Source organism: Python bivittatus, unplaced genomic scaffold, assembly GCF_059951505.1.
Source record: "Python bivittatus isolate LINGU-HERP-01145 unplaced genomic scaffold, Pbiv_v1 ctg000680_np1212, whole genome shotgun sequence".
In the NCBI taxonomy this organism is placed as follows: Eukaryota; Metazoa; Chordata; class Lepidosauria; order Squamata; family Pythonidae; genus Python; species Python bivittatus.
In genome coordinates, this window is record NW_028277095.1 from 3,809,662 (window position 1) to 3,828,746 (window position 19,085).

At 42.1% G+C, this 19,085-nt stretch overlaps 1 protein-coding gene across 2 annotated transcripts in view; it reads left to right on the top strand.

The window, feature by feature from the left end:
• The window catches only part of PDLIM2 (PDZ and LIM domain 2), a 45,299-nt gene that overhangs the window by 13,543 nt on the left and 12,671 nt on the right, over positions 1-19,085 (top strand). For both annotated transcript variants that reach the window (XM_007428581.3, XM_025166879.2), the window contains exons 3-6: positions 1,808-1,959; positions 10,900-10,969; positions 11,399-11,592; positions 13,390-13,471. In XM_007428581.3, coding sequence (XP_007428643.1) covers positions 1,808-1,959; positions 10,900-10,969; positions 11,399-11,592; positions 13,390-13,471 — 498 coding nt within the window. The remainder of the gene's footprint in view (positions 1-1,807; positions 1,960-10,899; positions 10,970-11,398; positions 11,593-13,389; positions 13,472-19,085) is intronic.

The following is a 19,085-nucleotide window of genomic DNA, read 5'->3' on the forward strand; positions in this document are numbered from 1 at the left end:
GTTGGTCTACTGGGACAGAAGAACTGGGTGCAAGCCCAAGGCCCCATACTTCAAACTGATTATCTTGCACCTTTTTATTGTTTGCAAAACTCTCCCCTCACTGGTTGGTTGGCTCTTCCTTTCTCTCTGCTCCTATTGTTCCCCAGGAAAGGAAAAAGACGCCTAGTAGGAAATACTGGCCTGTTCTCAAATAATGTGTTTGGAGTTCTGAACCCTCTTCTCACTGGCAGTGCTGCTCTTTCTGCTCACGTACCTTGGCTTTCTGGGTAGAGCATAGGGAAAATAGAGAATCTTCTATAGCATTCCTATGGAAATATAAACATATATAGAGTTAAGAAAATAATAATGCTAGGAACTAATGGCGGAAGTTGCTGAAGCAAAGTTGGGGTCCAGGTCAGTGTCTGGTTGGGGAACCCTCTTCCTGCTGCTTTCAGTTGTCAGCCCTTCAAGGTAAACCAGACTAGGAAACCAAAGTCATGCATACGTTTGACTGCAAAGTCATGCATACAAAGTCATGCTACTTTTATTAGAAGGTGAGAGCCCCAGACTCTTGTAAGTCTGAATGCACTTTCCCCCTCCCTGCCTTTTTTTTCCTGAGAAGTAGGGAGGGTCTTGTCTGAGACACTTTCTCAAATTATATTTCTGCCCCAGACTCAGATTTCTTTCATCTGACTGTGGGCTTGGTGGTGGCTCTTCTTCCCTTTCCTCAAGGTGATTCCTCCTGCCCATTACTTGAGTTTAGAAATGAAACAAAGACAGTATAAATACGTTTCCAGAACGGTCGGTGGAGTCCCTTCATTTTTCTATTGGGGATGGTAAGGACTTCTTTACATGCCTGGAGTGATTTCAGAGAATGTGTTTTTCCTGCCACATCCCTTGCGGTGCTTTAGATTACAGTGTTGGGAGGATGAAACTACATTTTAGCCAACAGTTTTGCGTAGAAGTTTTAGTCTGCTTTTGCTTACGCAACTATTTGTCTAGAAACCAGCAAAGTGAGGGGAGACCACAGCTTTTTTTAAAAAAAAAATTTATACTTCCTGCTCACTGTTGTCTCCGAAATACTCTTCGCCTGTGGAGACCAGTCAGGGGTTCAAGTGAGTTAGGTCTGACTCACTCCAGGCGACTTGACCTGGCAGATGAAACCCCCCTTTTCTGGCTGGCAGGCTGATCTCTGGCTCTACATTAATGAACAGAGCAGCTTTGTACAACGTCCAAACTAGCCTCCCCTCAATGTGCTACAACTCATACAGTTTTAAGCCAGAGGCCAGGCACATATGGGCACCACATTAGCTGTTCCAGATATGAATGCATGGCATGTAGGTTTCTACTTACATTACTGGGGGATGGTATAGAGGGAAAAGGAGACTCACATGGAAAAAATGCACATCACCGGGGGGAAAAGTAGTCCTCGTGGTCCAAAAGGAGCTTTCGTTTACTTTTGCAAATTTAATTCTACCATTTTTTGGAGGGGGTCCCTCGGGAATAATTAGAAATTTTTAATTAAACATAGCATTGCAAATCCATTAATATGTTCAGGCACAGGGACTCTTGTGGGGGTGAAGTTAGCCCATATTACTAATTAATCCAGAGAAATATTGAGTGCAGATCCTTGTTTGGATCCTGGAGAAAGACAGATTTAGTAAAAACAAAGAGCATGAATTTTCTGTTTCCATTGGCTACAGGAACATATGATGTCTCCCATACATTCTAGGATTCTGCCTCGGCATAGTTAAGGAGATAGGAATGTTTTTTCCAGCAAACTCATTTCGATTATAGGTATATCTTCTTTTCTTTATGCTATGCACAGGTGATAGAGCATGGCAAAGCAGCCCTAGGTGATCTTCGACCTGGAGATGTCATAATTTCTATCAATGGGGAGAGTACTTCTGAGATGCTTAATGTGGAGGCACAGAACAAGATAAAGCAGAGCTCTGGGCAGCTGCAACTCCAGGTGGACAGGTGAGTTTACCAAAAATGAAGACTGAATTACCTGCAGAGCTAAGTGCTCAGTCACTCTCTTTCCCACAGGTAACTTTAATAGCAGCTCCCAAGCTCAGAGGCATCATTTGTGCAATACATTACAATGTGATTGATTAGCCATCTCCAATGGAAAGCAAACTTGGCCTGCTGATCTCCCTGGCATTCCCATTCCTGTGGTTGAAATCCAGGGAATGGGAGGCAGGCCTCGGCAGGCTTCAGAACCTCACTGAAGTTTTCCGGGCTTGGAAGCTAAGCAGTCATGCTTGTTTTTTACTTGGATGGGAGACACCAAGGAATCTCAGAGGTGTAGGCTAGATTGGGAAATTGAGAGAACATCCTGGAAGAAGGCCAACACGAATCATTTTGATACTGTTCCTGAGAAACCTAGAGGGACATGGGGGCAACTCAGTGGACCAGGAGATGGACCGGGGGCAACTCAACTCAAGAGTGTCTCTGCCTTTATCTTCACTGAGGAGATGGGACATGGTGAAGAGTCAGTCTCCCAATGGCTGAGCAGAGGTCAGGAGGCCTTCGTGTCCCTTGTGATGCCAGTAGATGCAAGGGAAAATAACTTTGTTTTTGACTATGGCAGTAAAGCTGAAGTTTTTGGCTGCTTGTGGTGTACTGCCATCATATTTCAAGTGGAGTGGTGTGAATGCCGGAAGTACCTCCTAAAGCTAACATAATTTTTTTCCTATGCTTGGTAGGACTTACGGTGGTTAAGGTGTTGGACAGAGGCTGGAGAAACCCTCTTTAGGTCTTCACTTGATCATGGAATTTGGGGTGGGGGCAGTTCCTATCCCTCAGCCCAGCTTATGAAATAATTGTTGTGAGAATAAAATGAGGAGAAATCTCCTTGTGTCCCATCTTGAGCTCATAAAGGAAAAGGTGAGATATAAGTGTAGTATTAAATAACAAATATTCCTTGAAAGTAAAAGTAATAGCTAGAGTCAGAAGTTCTGGAGATGAATGAGCCAGTAGTATGGTGCATCCTGAATTGACTTCTACAAGGCTTTTCAATGTTTGTCCCTGGCAGAAAGGATTAATCCTGCGTCTTGGGGAAGATCAGCAATTGATCTCTCCTGACTTTGGGGGGAATAAGTGTGTGTATGCTTTCATTGATAGCTTTTGTTCTTAATTCTGTCACTACATTTTCCCTAACTGGAGGCACATGGCTTTGAAGGCCATTTTTTACCTACCCTAGTATCTTCTAATCCCATCAAAAGGATCTTGTCAAGGTTTCATTGGTGGTGTTTCAGCAAAGTGCCATGTATGTATTCTGACATCCAAAGTGGGGGGATCTTATTCACAGGGCACAAGGAGGAATTCATTTTGGCCAAAGCTGTGCTCAGGAAGTGTTCTAGCCTCTGTTTACAGTAAGCTTGCTCAAGGTATGAAAGCTTAACAGAAGTATCGATGAAGTACGAAGGTAGATATTATAGGGTAACATGAAGATCTCTAAATAATTTGCAGATTAGTTTGGAATAGTGACAACACAAAGCCTTCTAATTGCTGAAATGATGAAAGTTTAGAGGGAGATCAGGAAAGGATTTTAATTGCAACAGCGAATTCCGTTGTGGTACTTAGAATAGATTTCTGTGCTGACTATTCATTCATCCTACCTGACCTCTTCTCCCTGCAAGCTCCCACCACTGTTTTCCATGTGTGGACCTTGGGGTTGTGTTCAAAGACAAAATCAGTCATGCAGATCAGAGGTTTGCCCGCTCTTGGGATTAAGAATGGTAAACTGACTATGCCAGGCCTATGGAAAGATGGCAACAATCTGAAGCAGAAATGGTGACTGTGTAACAGCGTGTATGTGAGTGCACAGCTTACTTAACAGGAAGTGTCTGCAGCCTTGGCATTTTTTTCCCAGCTCCTTACTCAAATTTTCTTTTCACATTGAGTACGAGTTGTCAGCAATCCCATTCCCAATTCAGGCTGTTTGGAAACCCTAAGATGGCAGCCAGGCCCTTGATCTTTGCATAATTTTTTAGCATCTTAAAACACATCAGTGTTTTTAACATTGCCTAATATTTGTATTAAAACTTAATGCACTTAGTTTTGCTGTTTTGCATCACTCATGAGTTACTTCCACAGCTATCAGTGGTGTATGCTTCACCCTACCTCTGCTGTGAGGTTACTGGCTATTGATGGCTCTCTGTGTGTTCGGACTGAAAGAGTCAGAAGTTTTGGAACAGTGAGTTCAGTCCGTGCCCAGAGAAAGGGCTCATGGTTTTAATAGGGGAGCATAGAATCCGGATCTGCACACTTGGATTGGAAGAGAGAAGATCCCTGGGCTTGTGGGCTCAGAGGGTGGAAGCAGGGAGTCGGGTTGTTTGCAAGACAACAAATTGGTTTCTCTTCCACTGCGTTCAGAAAGTGGGTTAGCTGGGAAGAGAAGTAGCTTTGGCAATTCTCTTCTGTCCGCGTCTAACTTGCTTGTGGCTCTTGTTTATTCTTCTTGTTGCCAGGGGAGGGGGGAACTTGGGGACTTGGTATGGCCTACGGATGGGAGAAGTCCTGTACGAGTTTGGTGGAACAACTTGGTTTCCTTGTTTGGGGTCTGCCATGTGCAAACATGTGTTCACACATTTTGTGCCAAAGAAGTCCAAATACTATCACCAGAGTGATTCTGTGCTACCATATACTGTGTGTTACGCTGTATTTATTTATTTCTGTAGGAGTGCATTGTTTTTTTCAGAGTCATGCTGAGCTTTGCTTAGCGATTCATATCTGATGATTTTTACTAAGAGAAAAGAGCAGGCAAAAAGAAAAAAAAATCCTTGATTTGCTTTTGAGTCTCCTTCCTCATTTCAGTCGTTCTTTGTCCGCTGTGAGAAGATATGTGCGTTTTCCATACCCAGTGATGTGTGTGGAGAGTTGCCTTTTCCCATAAAACGATAGGATGGCATTCTGAAAGCTTAACTTGGAACCACGTGTGCAACTTGAAATAGTGTTGAGGGTGGGCTCAGAGTTATAACAAATGAGAAGCCCCATTTTTTCCTTCCAGCTCATCTCCCCTTCCCCCCAGTGAACAAGGAAAGGCTAATTGTTGGCTGATGCAACTTATTTCTCTTTTTCTAAAGAGGTACGAGAACCTCTTTCGCCAGGACAGGGTGTGTTTTTCTGGGAAGCAGTTGGGCAAGGCCTTCTATGTTATGGAGCCACAGGCCAAATCAGCACCCAGATCTCAGCTTGCCAAAACTCTGGTTGCTGACACTGAATGTCCTTCCAAGGTCTTAATGGTGGCAGTTGATATTTATTTTGGAGAAAGGAGTGAAAAAGCCAGGATGTCCTCTCTTTTTAATAGGGCCTTTTTAGGAGAGGAGAGGAAGGCCAGAAGAACTTCTGGTCAACAAAGCACTAGATGTACCATCAGCTGGGACTGCTGCTGGAGTTTTCCTGGGCCTCTTACGTAAGCTGCACTGGATCTGTAATCCCATATGAGTCTAAATGTGATTGGAAGGGTACCATGTTGTGAAGGAGCTCATCAGGCATTTGACATGAGAGAAGATTGGCAGTGTTGTGTAGGGTGGAGAAGAAAGGAGCAGTGTCATTATCATTAATGACAGGTAAGACCTGGAGTTTTCTGGTTTGAGAGAGATGGACTTATGCCATTAACTACCAGGTCACTATCCAGGGTGTGGCATTCTACTGGCATGATTCAGAAGCTCTCTTTCCACACCCTCAACTGGCTGATAGTAGAGCTTGGCCAGATGCCTCAGATAATACCAGTGAAGGGAATCCTAGGGAAATCCCTAACTGAAGTTTCTCTTCTGCTGTCATTATTAGAGCTGAGATGTTCTACTTTGCACCTGCTGTGTGAGCCTTGGCAGGACCTTGTTGTGCATGTCTTTCCTTGCATGCACTGGCTTGCACATTCAGTATGCCATGGTATCTGTGTCTGTGCGTATGGTGGAGAATCTGGGTGGGGTATGGCAGTCTGTCCACAACTGCCTGGCCAACCAAGGTCCTGCCATCTTTGTTCACTGCTGTGTCTTTTCTTCGTGTCATCTTCTGTTGTGTGGTAGATGTAAGACAATGTTGGAAAGCCCTAATGGCATCTTGGCACCACCCCAAAACCGACAAACTGAACTGGAGCAGTTCTGGAAGCAACATTCCTCTCATTCCGGGGCTTTCAGCTCATCCCCTGCTTTTCCTCTTCTCCCCTCCTTTGAACATGCTGATTCTCTCCTGCTCCCAGCCCACATTTGTCCTGGGGCACTTGGAGCTTTGTGAGTTAGCTCAATGTTTTTAGTTGTCTTTTTGGCTGACTTTTTCTGCAGCTGTGAGGCAGATTTTTCTGGGGCAGAATTCTCCATACTAGAAACCCTGGTTGGAATTTCTTGTGCCCATTTTTAGCACTGTATTCTAGTTAGTAAGCATACTCCCTTCCTCCTATTAAGCACTGAGGATTTTCCTTCTTAACTGCTAGACAATTGTTAGAGATTGTAGCAAAAAGATCAGTACAGCCTTCCTCAGCCTGAGAGACCTCCAAATGTGTGACTTCATGAAATTTAAGCAGTGGCCATTTGCATCTGGAGGACACCCGGGTGAGAAAGCTGTGTTAACACAGCTCTTGCATGTCCCTCTTTAACTAGCTAGTATATCCCATGTCTTGGTTTGGTTGAAAACTATTAAGATGAGAGTATCACTGGGGTTTTTTAGAAGCAAAATAATTTTTCTTGCATGCTTTGCCATTCTAAAAATGTATGTGTGGATACCTAGCACATCCACATAGGAAGAGTGAGGCCCAAGACAAAGTTTAAGCTGGAGATCACCAATCTTGTCCTCAAACTATTATTCTTGACTGGTTTTCAAACTTCTTCTTCAGATAATAGACCACATCTGAGATGTTGTTTTTAAAAAACACAAATTGTCTTAAGTTCTTTGTTTTACTAAGAAGTCACCGACAGTTCCACACCATTTTTGATGTGGTATCATTCCCAGTCATGCAGTGTCTTATGCTACTTCTCCACATTTGTTCTTGTCTCCCAATCCTCCTACACGATCGATCTGCCTGCCTGCCTGCCTCTCTATTATCTATCTCTCATCTCTATATTATCCATAGACTTACCCCAATTTTATTAGCTTAGTTATAGCTGGGTCTAGAATGGGTGTATGGAGATTTGGTCTAGATGAAGTTGACTTCCATAGGCCATAACAGGATTGTAAAACCAGTAATACACAATATAGCTTGTGTCTTACAAGTGATTATGGTGAGAGGTAAAGTAAAGTTTAAGTATGTAAGTAAATTAAGTAAAATTTACAGTAGTCATGTCTGCAGTATGGGTAAAAAGGAAATTGTGTAAACCTCATTCTTGGCCATGGCTAGATCTCTTCTAACAGGATGGACTGCACATTTTTTAAAATGTACATTGGTATTTAATAACTTCACTCCTGTTTTTAACACTTTTTGCTGTATTCTTCCTCTTTTGGCACCTGGTATTTATGTTCATGTTCTTATGGTATGTCACTCTGAAATGTAAGCTTGTATATAGCAGTCAGCTTTTAGGTTCTCTGGATGACTTTGGGTTGGTGGGACGGGTGGTGCTCATGAGGATGGCTACATCTTCCCATATTAAAAATGACAATATAGAAAACTAGACAAATTCAGGATTTAGTAGTAAGCTCTCCCCCATCCGAAACAGAAGACAGCAACAAAGACGATGTTATTAACATGGGGGGGTTGCATGATCTTTTTCCAGTTCTTAAAAAAATGAAATATTTGCAAGTACTGTATATCATCTCTCTGATGAGGTAATTTTAAAATAAATTGGCCTTTATTGTAATCTCAAACTATGTTGCAGGTGTGTCATAAATCATTCTCTGCTACATCTTTGAATGTGGGGAATTTGGGTGATGTCCAGTCACAGACTAAAATACTGCGTTTCCGCATATGTCTCACATCCGCCCCGGGGAGAGGAAGAAATAGGGTTAAAGGAGACCGGGAAGTGGAACTGTGACTTCAGACTGTTTGGTTTCACTAGTTCTGTCTTCCACGGTTGTAAGGTTTTGTAACTTCGAAATGAATACTGTATGTGTTTGGCAATATGAGACGCTTAGATTAAAATACCTTATTTTCTGGCCGTGTAAAACATTCCTCTTTGTGTACAACTATTGAATATTTGTTTTTATTTTATTTGCTTTCAGGGACATCCCTGGCCTTAATCTAGCTTTTTTTAAAGCTGTTTTCTCCCTGTTATTTGCTTCTGCATTAACTATCAACTGTTTGGAAGCCCTACTGGTGCCTACTGAACAGGGAATTGCATTCCGACCCCGAAAACAACCACTTTCTTCCCAAGAGGATGTGACTGTTTGCATTATGGGCTACCTGGATGAGTTTGACATTCTATAGAAAGAGCAGCCTTCCCTAAGCTGGAATCCTCCAGGTATGTTACGATTACAGCTCCCATAATTCCCAGCCAGGGATTTCGTGAGTTGTAATTGCAGTTCCTAGAAGGTCCCAGGTCTGGAAAGGCTGAAATTCACAGTGTGTCACCTCTTGGCTATCGCTGCCTTGACTCTTTGGAACAAGAGTCCTCCCTCTCTTGTCTTCTTCAGGAAAGCTGTTGAGACCTGCCTTTCGTAACAAGCTTTTGAAGGTTAACATCTGGCTCTGTGCATTCCACTTAAATTGATTATGTTCTGCATTTTAATTGAAACTTTATTTTTTACTGTATTTTTAGGGAGTTTAAGCAGGTTTGAACTGACTATGTCTCTGTGTATGAACTGATCAGACTTTTATAATTTGATGTTATACAAATTCTGTAAACAAATGACACAATGCTTTCCAAATGGGTAGTGATATTATCTCTTGCTGCAAAAACAAGAGTTTTGTGGCACCTGAAGTGTTGGTGTTGAAGATGCCCAAAGATACTTCATTCTTCTCCTATGACTTAGGTGCATCTAATGCTTTCAGAGACATCTCTCACTGTGTATATATAGCTCTTTATAAACAGCTAAAGTGAAGCCTAGAAAAAACAAACATTCTCTTCTTGTATTTCTTTTCTTTGTCAACATGAGCATTTTCCCCTTTATTATCTCTCCTTTTAAAGTGTAGGATCTTGGAATTATTTGCTTCATAGATTTTGGTAGTTGGAATCCCAAGTCCAACCACCTGCTATGTGCTGGAAGTCCCAGTTAAAGTCTCTCAGGCAGATGGTTGCCCACCTTCTCATTCAGGTTGCCAAGACTAACGATACTTGAGGTAACACTCCTGCTGTGTCAGTTATTCCATATAAAGTTGAGCCCATCCTTGTATAATTACACTGTAGTAACACCTTGCTGTTGGCTAGGGTCTGTCCTTCATCTGGCAACATTTAGTCTAAATCTGTCCTCCACGCCTTCCTCCTCACTTGGGGCAGTTTGAGACCTCATCAAAATTTAATTACGGAAGAGTAGAAGACAGGAATGGGTGAGCTTCAGACTTGCGAAACTGACTTTGTGTTTTTCTAGCAGTGTCCAGGAGGCAAAACCAGATGCCAAAGGGAGAAAGTCTGTATCCTCTAGCACCCCACAAGGAACACTCTCCAGGGCTGATACAAGTACAATGTGAAATGGGCTGTTTGCACTGTTGGTCCCTATCCTGCCTCTGTTCCTAGTCACTGTAGTAACCTGACTTGCCTCCAAGAAAATGCCTAGGCTGGTAGGCTTAGTTTACACACCTTGAGGCTGCCAGTCAATAGTGTTGGAATAAGGAGACAAATACTACTTTCACGTGTGTACAGTGTAGGATGACATACTGTAAGCCTGTCTCATTTCATGGACTGGGAATGAGATAAGAGCAACAACGCCATGGGACTTGGCAGAAAACAATATTGTCAGGACATATTAGTGCAGGGGGGAAAGGCTATTCATGTAATGATACAATCAGTTGTTACCCCCTTGGACCACTTCTTGGCACAGCTTATTCCTCTGCAGTCCTCTTCTCCTTCTCAGTGCAGTTTGGCTCTTTCTCACCCCCCCCCCATAATTTAATTCTCCTTAATGAATTCCAGCTCTCAGCTACATCAAAGCCCTGAGTGCATTCTTGTTGAGGGAATATAAAAGGAACAACTCTGTCCCCTCACCCACTCCCTGCTCCCAATTTTAGTGTCTGGGGTTGGGGGCAGGGAGGTATCCCAAACTTTGTTTCCTTGTTCTGTGGCTAGAGTCAGCATCTCTTCTGATGTAAGGTAATTGGGAGTGGCAGAAGTCTCTTTTAATCCACGATTAAGAAGCTGGCTGTGTTGCATCTTGGCGGGGGCAAAGAGCTATTAGGGAAGCTCTGAAATGTGCCATCTGTGCTTCATTTAAAAGCCTTCCAGTGAACACCCTATGGAAGAAGCAAACTGTCTTAGTTAAGAAAGGATAATTTCTTTATGGTGGGGGTGTTGGTGTGAGATGAAAGAATAACTAAGGGGTCTTCAATGTGGCAGTTTCTTCCCATGCAGAAATTGGTTGGAAATGAAGCTGGATTTAGAAATGGTTATCCAGATTTTGGGCTTTTCAGCTTTGGCAATGATGCTCCCCAGGTGCCTTCTCCTTTGGGTCCCTCTCACTTGTGCCAAGAAATCAAGCACCAATTATTTTCCTTTCCATCAGCTGGTCTTTGAGGAGACCTGGTTTCCAATGATAGGTCTTTTGTATGAACCTCCTCTCATGACAGCCTCTCCCTTGGACCTGATACCTTCTCACCCTGCATAGCCACCACAGTGTTCCCTTTCTTTTTCTCGCTTGGGCTAGAAGGGGGAATTGACAGGACTCATCAATTTCAATCTGTTTGTTTGTTTGTTTGTTTAGAAGGCCCCTTGTTTCACTAGTGGGTTGGTGAACCTGTTAGTTATTTTGAGGTTAGCTGTAAGTCAACTGATTGCTTAAGATACTTTTGTTCTTAACTATCTGCCTTTGTCCTCTTCTCTTTTTTTGCCACAGGTTGCAGCAGTGTTCTCCCAGCCAGACCAATGGTGAAAGTTCCCCAGAGATGTTGGCCATACGATTTCAGGTAAGCATGCATTCGCTTCATTTCAGCATGCTGGCTGGGGCTGACGGGAATCGGAATCCAACATCATTAAGAGAGCCACAGATTACATTGCTTCTCATGACAACTTTGTTTTGCCCAGGGGTGTGAGGAGGAGCTAGAGGGGTACAGTCATTACTACCCTGTGTAGTAATCATATCACTGGTCCTCCTGGTAAAATGACTTCTCTTCAAAAGTCTTCCCAACATTCTGTGGGAAGAAGCCAGCCAGGGCAGGGTTCCTCTTATTGCTAGGCAAGAAAAGTGATCTTAGTCATCCAATTTTGGGATGCTATAAAAGAGCAGCTAATGTTATCTTGTGCCATGGTGGTTGATGTCACTTGGATTTTATGTATACAGGCTATTCTTCTGAACATGTTTTTAGAATTTTTTAAATGTTTGCCTTTTCCAACAGGATGTGGTGAGAACTAGAGACAACGGACAGAACTCAGTAAGATCTTCCTACTCAAGCCCAGCTTCCATCAGTCCACGGCCCAGCAGCCCATATTGTCCTTCATCTCCTGGGTATCGGCCTGGCAGCCCATATAGCCCAGTGAGATCCAGCCTGTCCACCGAGGTCAGAGGGGAGCCTGTGATGAATAGCCGCAGGTAGATAACACCTTTAAGTATTGAACCAGATCAAAAGTCTATTGAGTCTGCCCATAGAAACTTCAAAAGTAAGACATGAAGACCAAAGTCTTCCGCATCCATACGCCCAAAGCTATAACCTCTTTGATTGGTGGTAGTGGTTGGGGGTTTGCATGTAAACATGTTATTTTAGCTGGCACCACACCTCATTGCAATGAATTCTTTATGTTGAGGGCACATTAGTGTAGAACTGTAGTATAGTTGTAAAAAAGTTGGACTGGGAATGAGACCTATGTTCAAATAGACAATGGACCTCACTCAAGGATTCTGGGCCAGTCATGCCCTCCATATCTAACCTATTTTACAGAATTGCTTTAGTGGGAGGGAGAGAGACACCACCACCACCACCCCAAAGTCTCCTTCACTTTTCAGAAGAAAAGGCAGGATGTAAATGCAGTAAATCAATATATTTGTTTCATTTGGGAATCAGTATTATGGGAGGACTCCCAGAAATAATATATGAAAAACAAGATAGACTGCATAATTTTATGAATTCCACTTGCTCATTCTTTTTTTTTTTTTATTGTGATGTTGTAAATCATGGTACATGATATTATTTCAATGCAGATTTCAATGCAGTAATTATATAATATGATTAAAATTATTAACATTCTATTATGTAAAAAGCTTAAAGTATAGAAAATAAAAAGAAAAAAAATTAAAAATGGTATTAATTGCCATTTAGAATGTCCGTGTAATAGGCATAAAATTATTTAACTTTTCATCTGAAGTTAAGCATAAGATAAAAAAGAAAGAACCACTACAATTTACATCAAAGTACAGGATTAGTTATATGTTTCAGTCTTGAACGAATTAATATTAAGATCTCCATTATATTGTTACTTAATGTGTGTATGTATACGTGTGTGTCTACTTGCTCATTCTTTATCTAAATCAGGGTGATTTTTTTTTTTTTAATTAATCAAGGAAAATGTGGTTGGGGGGGTCCAGGAGTGTAAAGCATCTTCCTTTTCTGGTTCTGCTTCTCCTTGTTTATTCTCACTCTCCCCTTCGTCTTGACTCAATAGGCTGATTGAGGTATAAATGACTTTCCTTGTCAACAGTTTGCAGAGATTACTTTCGAAAGCCTTGAGGCTCCTGATCCAGCCATATAACTTTGTTCAAAAAGAATCCATTTAACATTTGTCATGAAATAATGCAGCCGACTGATGTCTACTTTCTGGTGTATCTAAATTGTGAACTGGTTTTAATATGAACCAGCACATGTTAATATTTCAATATAATCCTCAAACCTTTTCGTTTGGCTTCGCCCTTAACTTGGCTTTTGTTTGGCCAGTATTTCAACTTTCTTTTCATTCCTTCATGTGGGCAAGGCTTCTACTTTTAGACAAAAGCTCTTCTGCTTTTCAAAAATAATTTTATACACTGTTCATTAGCCGCTTGTCATGGCCTTCTATTCTCCCTTTTCTAATCCAAGTGTCATTTTGATTGAGATTCCATTATAACAGTTCAGCGAGGTTTGCTTTTCTGACCCTGCTTTTCAGTTTTTATTTTTCACTTTGTCTCTTGGGCTTTAGAAGATAGCCACAATAGATTACTTTAAGATTAGTGGATAGATGTGATTTGGGTAAGGGGTGAGCTGTCTTACATGCGTATAACAAGACATTACTTGGAATTGATGAGTTTTGTTGGGTTCCAACCTCATCTTTTCATGCTCTAAGCCCATACTTGTTCCTATTTACTCTTTCTTCCCCATAATAAGCAACAAATTGCCATGTTCCTATGCTCTCTTTCTAGCTTCCAGTCAATGGGGACTTCACTGGGGATCTCTGAACACTCTCCACCACTTCAGAGGCAGCAAGATTCAAGTAGCAGACAGGTAAAGCTTATGACCTCAAACTATTTGTGGGATTCCTTGGAGTCATGGGGATGATATATGTATGAGCAAGTTGTTCTGGAAAAGAGCATATATATGACATAGGTGCTGGCCCCCAGGATTTATAGGAAACATTTTGACTGTGGAAAAAGAACAGAAGGAGCATGGAAAGAAAAGGTAGGGGGGGATATTGTAAGCAAAGGCACTTAAACCCACATACTTGGCTGAATTTCTGCTTCTTTAGTACTTTAGCAGCAGGGACCAGCATAATCAGCGCTGTATACCCACAGAAGCAAAGTCAGCTAATATTTTCCCTTGCCATGTAATGTGAGTTTTATCAAAGAGGTGGAAAAGCTGTTCTCACTTAACAATGATTCCACCTACTATCCTCTTCCCCTTCTATAGAACTTGTACTATCAACTCTAAGCCTGTGGCTTCAGCGTCTTGTCCCCATTGCTCTCAGATGGTAGCAAAGTCAAAGGAGTTGGGTAGCCCCTGCTGCCCCCTCTAGGCTTGTGTCTCAACTGTTGATCTTCCTGCTTTGACCTGGCTGCTCTTCTGCACATGTCTCTGCAGCCAACAGCACACCTGGCTGGCTGGGGATGTTTGCTTGTTCCTACCTGATGTTTCCAAGCAACAGTTGGGATCTAGGGAGGCAGAACCAGTTTGGGGAGATGCTACTTGCATCTTTTACACAGGGGGCAGGGTGAACTCCTTCCTCCTGAGACCTATTAAAGTATCTTTTGCGAGCAAACCATGATTGCCTCAGCCAGAGAGACCTGTTCAGGTGGTTCATGGGGGACCCCCTGGAGTGAGTTTTGCAGCATCTCATGATCCTTAGATGTGCAGTGAGAGGCCTCGAGAACCTGAAGTTAAGCAGCTAAGCTTTTCTACAGTATTAGCAGTTACCTGAGAAGGTCTTAGCTTTCAAGAATTATACCAGGTTATATTTTCTCCACCTCCCCCACTCTTTAATTTACAAGTATTTGCAAGTAGAACACCAACAATAGTTTATCATCTTCTAGACCAAGGTCCCTTGCCCTCAGTTTCACAATTCTCAGAGCCTTCTGCAAAATTCAATGGTACAACATGGCATCAAAGTTTCCTAGCATTTTGTGTGGGAAATGTACAATAGCCATACCATAACTCCTCAAATAGACTTTGCACACTTTCAAATCAGAGGCAATCTACATCCCTGCCCAAGTATCTGGGAAAACAAATGGAACATATTGGTTCTGCCCACATACGTGATGTAGCCACATTCACCTTGTATTGCTGCCTTGCTCACTAGGGCTCTTTATGCCATCAAAAATATTAAGTGTTGCCTTTGACTGGCCAAAGGTTGCTCATCCTTATATCCCACTGTTTTTGTTTGAATGTATTTCTCAGTCATTTCTTTCTAAATAAAAAATAAAAAAAAACTTGTGGTTCTCTTTCTTACTCAGCAAAGAGCAATATTGGTTTGTGTTTATTTCGTAGTGGGGATGGGATTGGATTTGAAGAACATTGATATGGATATGGGTAGGAGGTCCATGGCTGTAATAATTCATGGAATTAGGCATGATATAACTTCCAATAGAGAATCAGTAATCTCTATGGAACTTGCTAAGCTCCCTTATGATGGCATCAAACTTTTAAAATACATAGATATTTTTATACTATTAATTTCTTAGAAATCAGGACCATTTTGATGGTTAGGCTGTCTAAAGCATTTTCCCATGAGAACATTTTCAGTCACTCCATCTTACATTTCTTTCTTCTACATTCTTATTTTTGGTGAAGATCAGTTCCAGTCTCCACGGGAGGAAAAACAAAGTTTAACACAATTCGAGATTGTGTAATCCTGAAATAAAGCATTCAGATTAAATCCAGTGAGACCAATCTACTTCATTTGTGCAATCTCAACGGCTGAATTTTGCTTTTGGGAAGTAGACTTATTGGCTTACTAAAATCAATAGTTCAGTTAAATCAATAAATAATTGCTTACATCCTGAAGGCTTTAGGCAGGTGTCAGAAGCAAAAGACAATGTCCTACCATATGAAACTGTACAGTAATCTAACAAAAGTATTCAACTATCCATTTTTCTCCACCCTTAGCCAATGTAATCCTGAGCCCTGAAGGACACATCCAACTGGTTGGACTTAACGCTTCTGAACCTTGTTCAGTCTGAATTTGGCAAGTCTATAGCTCTCAAGAATTTTCATCCTGTAGTGCTTCTCTTTTTTCTCTTACTGCCAGAATGTGGCCATAAATGGAAACATGAAAATCATATAGGGGGCAATATTTAAATGAGAATGCGAGTTCATGTAGCATTATAGCTGCAAGACTGAGCTCTGAAGCTCCATTGTGAATCTCAACTTGGCCATGAACTCACTTTGGTGGCCTTAGCCACTTTCTCAGCTTCAGTCTCTCACCTGTGATAAGGGGGAAGATTAGACACTAAATGACTTTTTGTAAACATTACAACTAGATAATGAATGTAGAACTCTCTGAACACACAAAAGCACTAATTGTGGATTGTTATGATTATCATTATGATTATTTCCACAATACATATATGCTCCTTGGCTACACTTTTCCTGCAGTTCTACTGGAAGCTTTCTGAGTTTGTAGGATCGGTTTCAGAGCCAACTTCCCAGGGTGATCTTCTGGAATGCTTCTGCCCTCCTAAGGAACGTTTTCGTCTCTCCTCCTATGGTCTTTGAGGTCTTGTCTCCATGCCTATGTGTCCTGGCATTTCCCTCTGCTGTTGCTCTTGGGCTGGAGCTGTTGTTGTTTGCTTGCTTTGGCTCCAGGGACTGGTCTGTCTAGTGTTTTTGATATATTCTGGGGCTGTTTTTCAAGCCCAAATTTTTGGGAAGAGAGGTTGGCCCCAAAACATACTGCTTGCCAGCTGGCATCTTGCTCCTCCCAGCTCTACAAGTCCTTGCTTTCTCCTCATGATTTTCTTTCCCTTCCAGTATTTATTTGCTTTAGTTCTTGGCCCTGTTGGTTGACCTCCTCCCAGCCCAGCACTTGCATTGTGCTGGGGGCTGAGATTTGAGTGTTGGAGGCTAACGAGCTGATGCTTAGGCCTGGCTGGTTCTCCTTTATCTTACTTCCCCCAGAAAATTCCTTAATAGTCCAGCTTCTCAGAATGGGAGAGCATGGGAATTAATGTTACTTCTCACCCTGAGTTCCAGAACAAGGAGGAACCTGCTCCAGATTGCTATAGACTATTGTCCTTTTTTTCTTAATACTCAGATAATTTGGATACATGGGAGAATGTAAGGTTCATTTAGTCCAGGGTTCAGCTAAAAGCTTCCCCAGGTGTTTCACCAACTGACATGTAGCAAACATGTGGTTCCATTTAGCAAGTGAGAAACTATTCGTCCTTTGTGAATTTGTTGTTATTTATTTATTCAGAAACATTTTTTTCAGCCCCTTCTTCATCTGAAAAGAAAGCCTGAAGAAGGATTGAAAATATAACATAGAAACCCTACTGCTGGGCTTACGATCTTAAAAAATAACACTAAAAGAAAACAAATAGGAAAGAAGGAGAGAGGAAAAAAACAAGAAAAGAACTAGGCCTCCCAGCCAGTAGCCATTCTGATTTCTTCTGTGGCAGAAAATTCCATACATGACTTAGGGTTTATATGAAGTAAGATTTATTTTGACTGTATTGAATCAATTGCCAGTTCACCTTCTTGAGTGATCTTGTATTAAAGCAGTATGGGAAAAGGAGAACAAATTCCTTATCCATTCCTACCTCTGTGTTTTTTGAAATCCCTTCTGACCAGGATTACTGAAACTGGAGGCAGAGTTTCCCCATCTAGGGATGAGAAATAGATGAAAAATTAGAGTGTATTCTCAAAAATAGGCATATCACAGCCTCTCCAAAAGCAGTCGCAAATGCTTGGCTAATGTTGCCCCCCCTACTTTGAAGCCTTCAGCCCCCAAGAATGTTAGATGCATCCCTTGGCCACCAAAAGATTGCCCACTCCTGCTTTGTACTGAAGCTCCAAACTGTTCTTCACGAGGGAGGTGTGCGAATCTCTTTTCTTGCACCTCTTCCAGACAATTATCCCTTTCTAAGATGAGATAACCTTCATTGAACAGTATCTCAAATGTAGATACTGTACACCAGGGGGTTACTACCTTTACAGCCAGTTTAATTTGACTAGCATAATTCAACTAGACATGGTAGTACTATTAGGTTGGCAGCTATCCTGTCTCTTTCTTGTCTGACCAGTTCAACTATTGTCTCCTAAATCAGGATAGATTATAAAAAGGCAGCAAACTTGAGATTCTCTCTGAAGTGTTTGCTAGAGGAGAATGACTTGGAAAACCCAGAAGATGAGTTGCATTCCAGAGAAAGGTGTATTTCTTCTGCAGGTCTCTAGAATGGGAGAACCAAGAAGATGGAAATGACTTAGCAAAAGGCCATAGATCAGCATGAAAGGATTGATGGAAGAGGGTTAACTTGAAGCTAGCTTTATACGTGTGCAAGATAGGTGGGTATGCTGGAGTCAAAGATCAGCAGTCTTCACTAGAGAGGAAAGGAAGACTTTAGCGAGGAACAGCTTGATGGGACTTCTGGCCTAACACATCAGAGAGTACCAGGTTGGGAAGGCTGGACTAGACTATCTCCTTTGAAACTGTCTACTGTTACATATCCCTTTGTTTCTCGGGTGGAGGGGATAAGGGAGTTCATATGCAATGCTGATGAGTGTGTTTCTGTCATGTCTCCTGGAGTCTGCTGTTCCCAGAAACATTTGCTTCTACTTAGGGGGGAGTTTCTTTTTTCCTTCTGTCTCCAAGGCTTTTAAACAGGAGCAGCTGGAGTGGGAAGGGGGATTTACTATTTGGCTAGCAAAAATATGTCTTCCGATTAAGAAGCTGCTAGAGGATGGGAAGAAAAGGGGCAGAGCACCACCAAAATACTTGAAGGATTAAGGGGGGGGGGTGTCAGAAAAGAAGGGAGCACCACATAAAATGTATCTACCTGAGTAGAGAACTTTCATTCCAGGTGTGCCTGGAGTACCTTTCAGGCGTGACTAATGCTAATGTAGGGATGGAGAGGGTAGGTATTTCATTAGGGCCGCCATGAACATTATGCATTCATGGGTAGATGCCAGACCTCCAGTGCTCTAGTAGTCCCTGTTGGTTGATGGTGGGTTAGATCCTCTGCAGCAGCCAGCTGAATCTCAAAGCTGCAACATATGTGGAAGCTCCATTGAGGCGTTGTGTGTAGTTAAAATGGACGTGGCTTGCTGCCAGCTGGCCCAGATCACAGAGCTCCTTGCTTCTACTGGCAAGCAAATTTGCTGGTGGGGGGTATTTAGCTAAAGAAGGGCTCAAATCAGGAGCCAGGAGAAGAACAAGCTGGGCTGAAAACCTAGAAATGTAAACACTGAAGAAAGTGAGATAGGAGCTTTGTGATCATAACTGAGTGGTGTCAGACTTTGGGGTAACTGTACTATAGTTAAGTCCAAAAACTGAGACTGAATACTACAAGATATATGAGCCACCTGGTTAGAACACTGCATTTATACCAGATTTTCAGATCCCCACTTAGCAAATCATTCACTCTTTTCATCCTAACTGTTCTGGCAGTTGAAGGAAATAAGGGGAGAA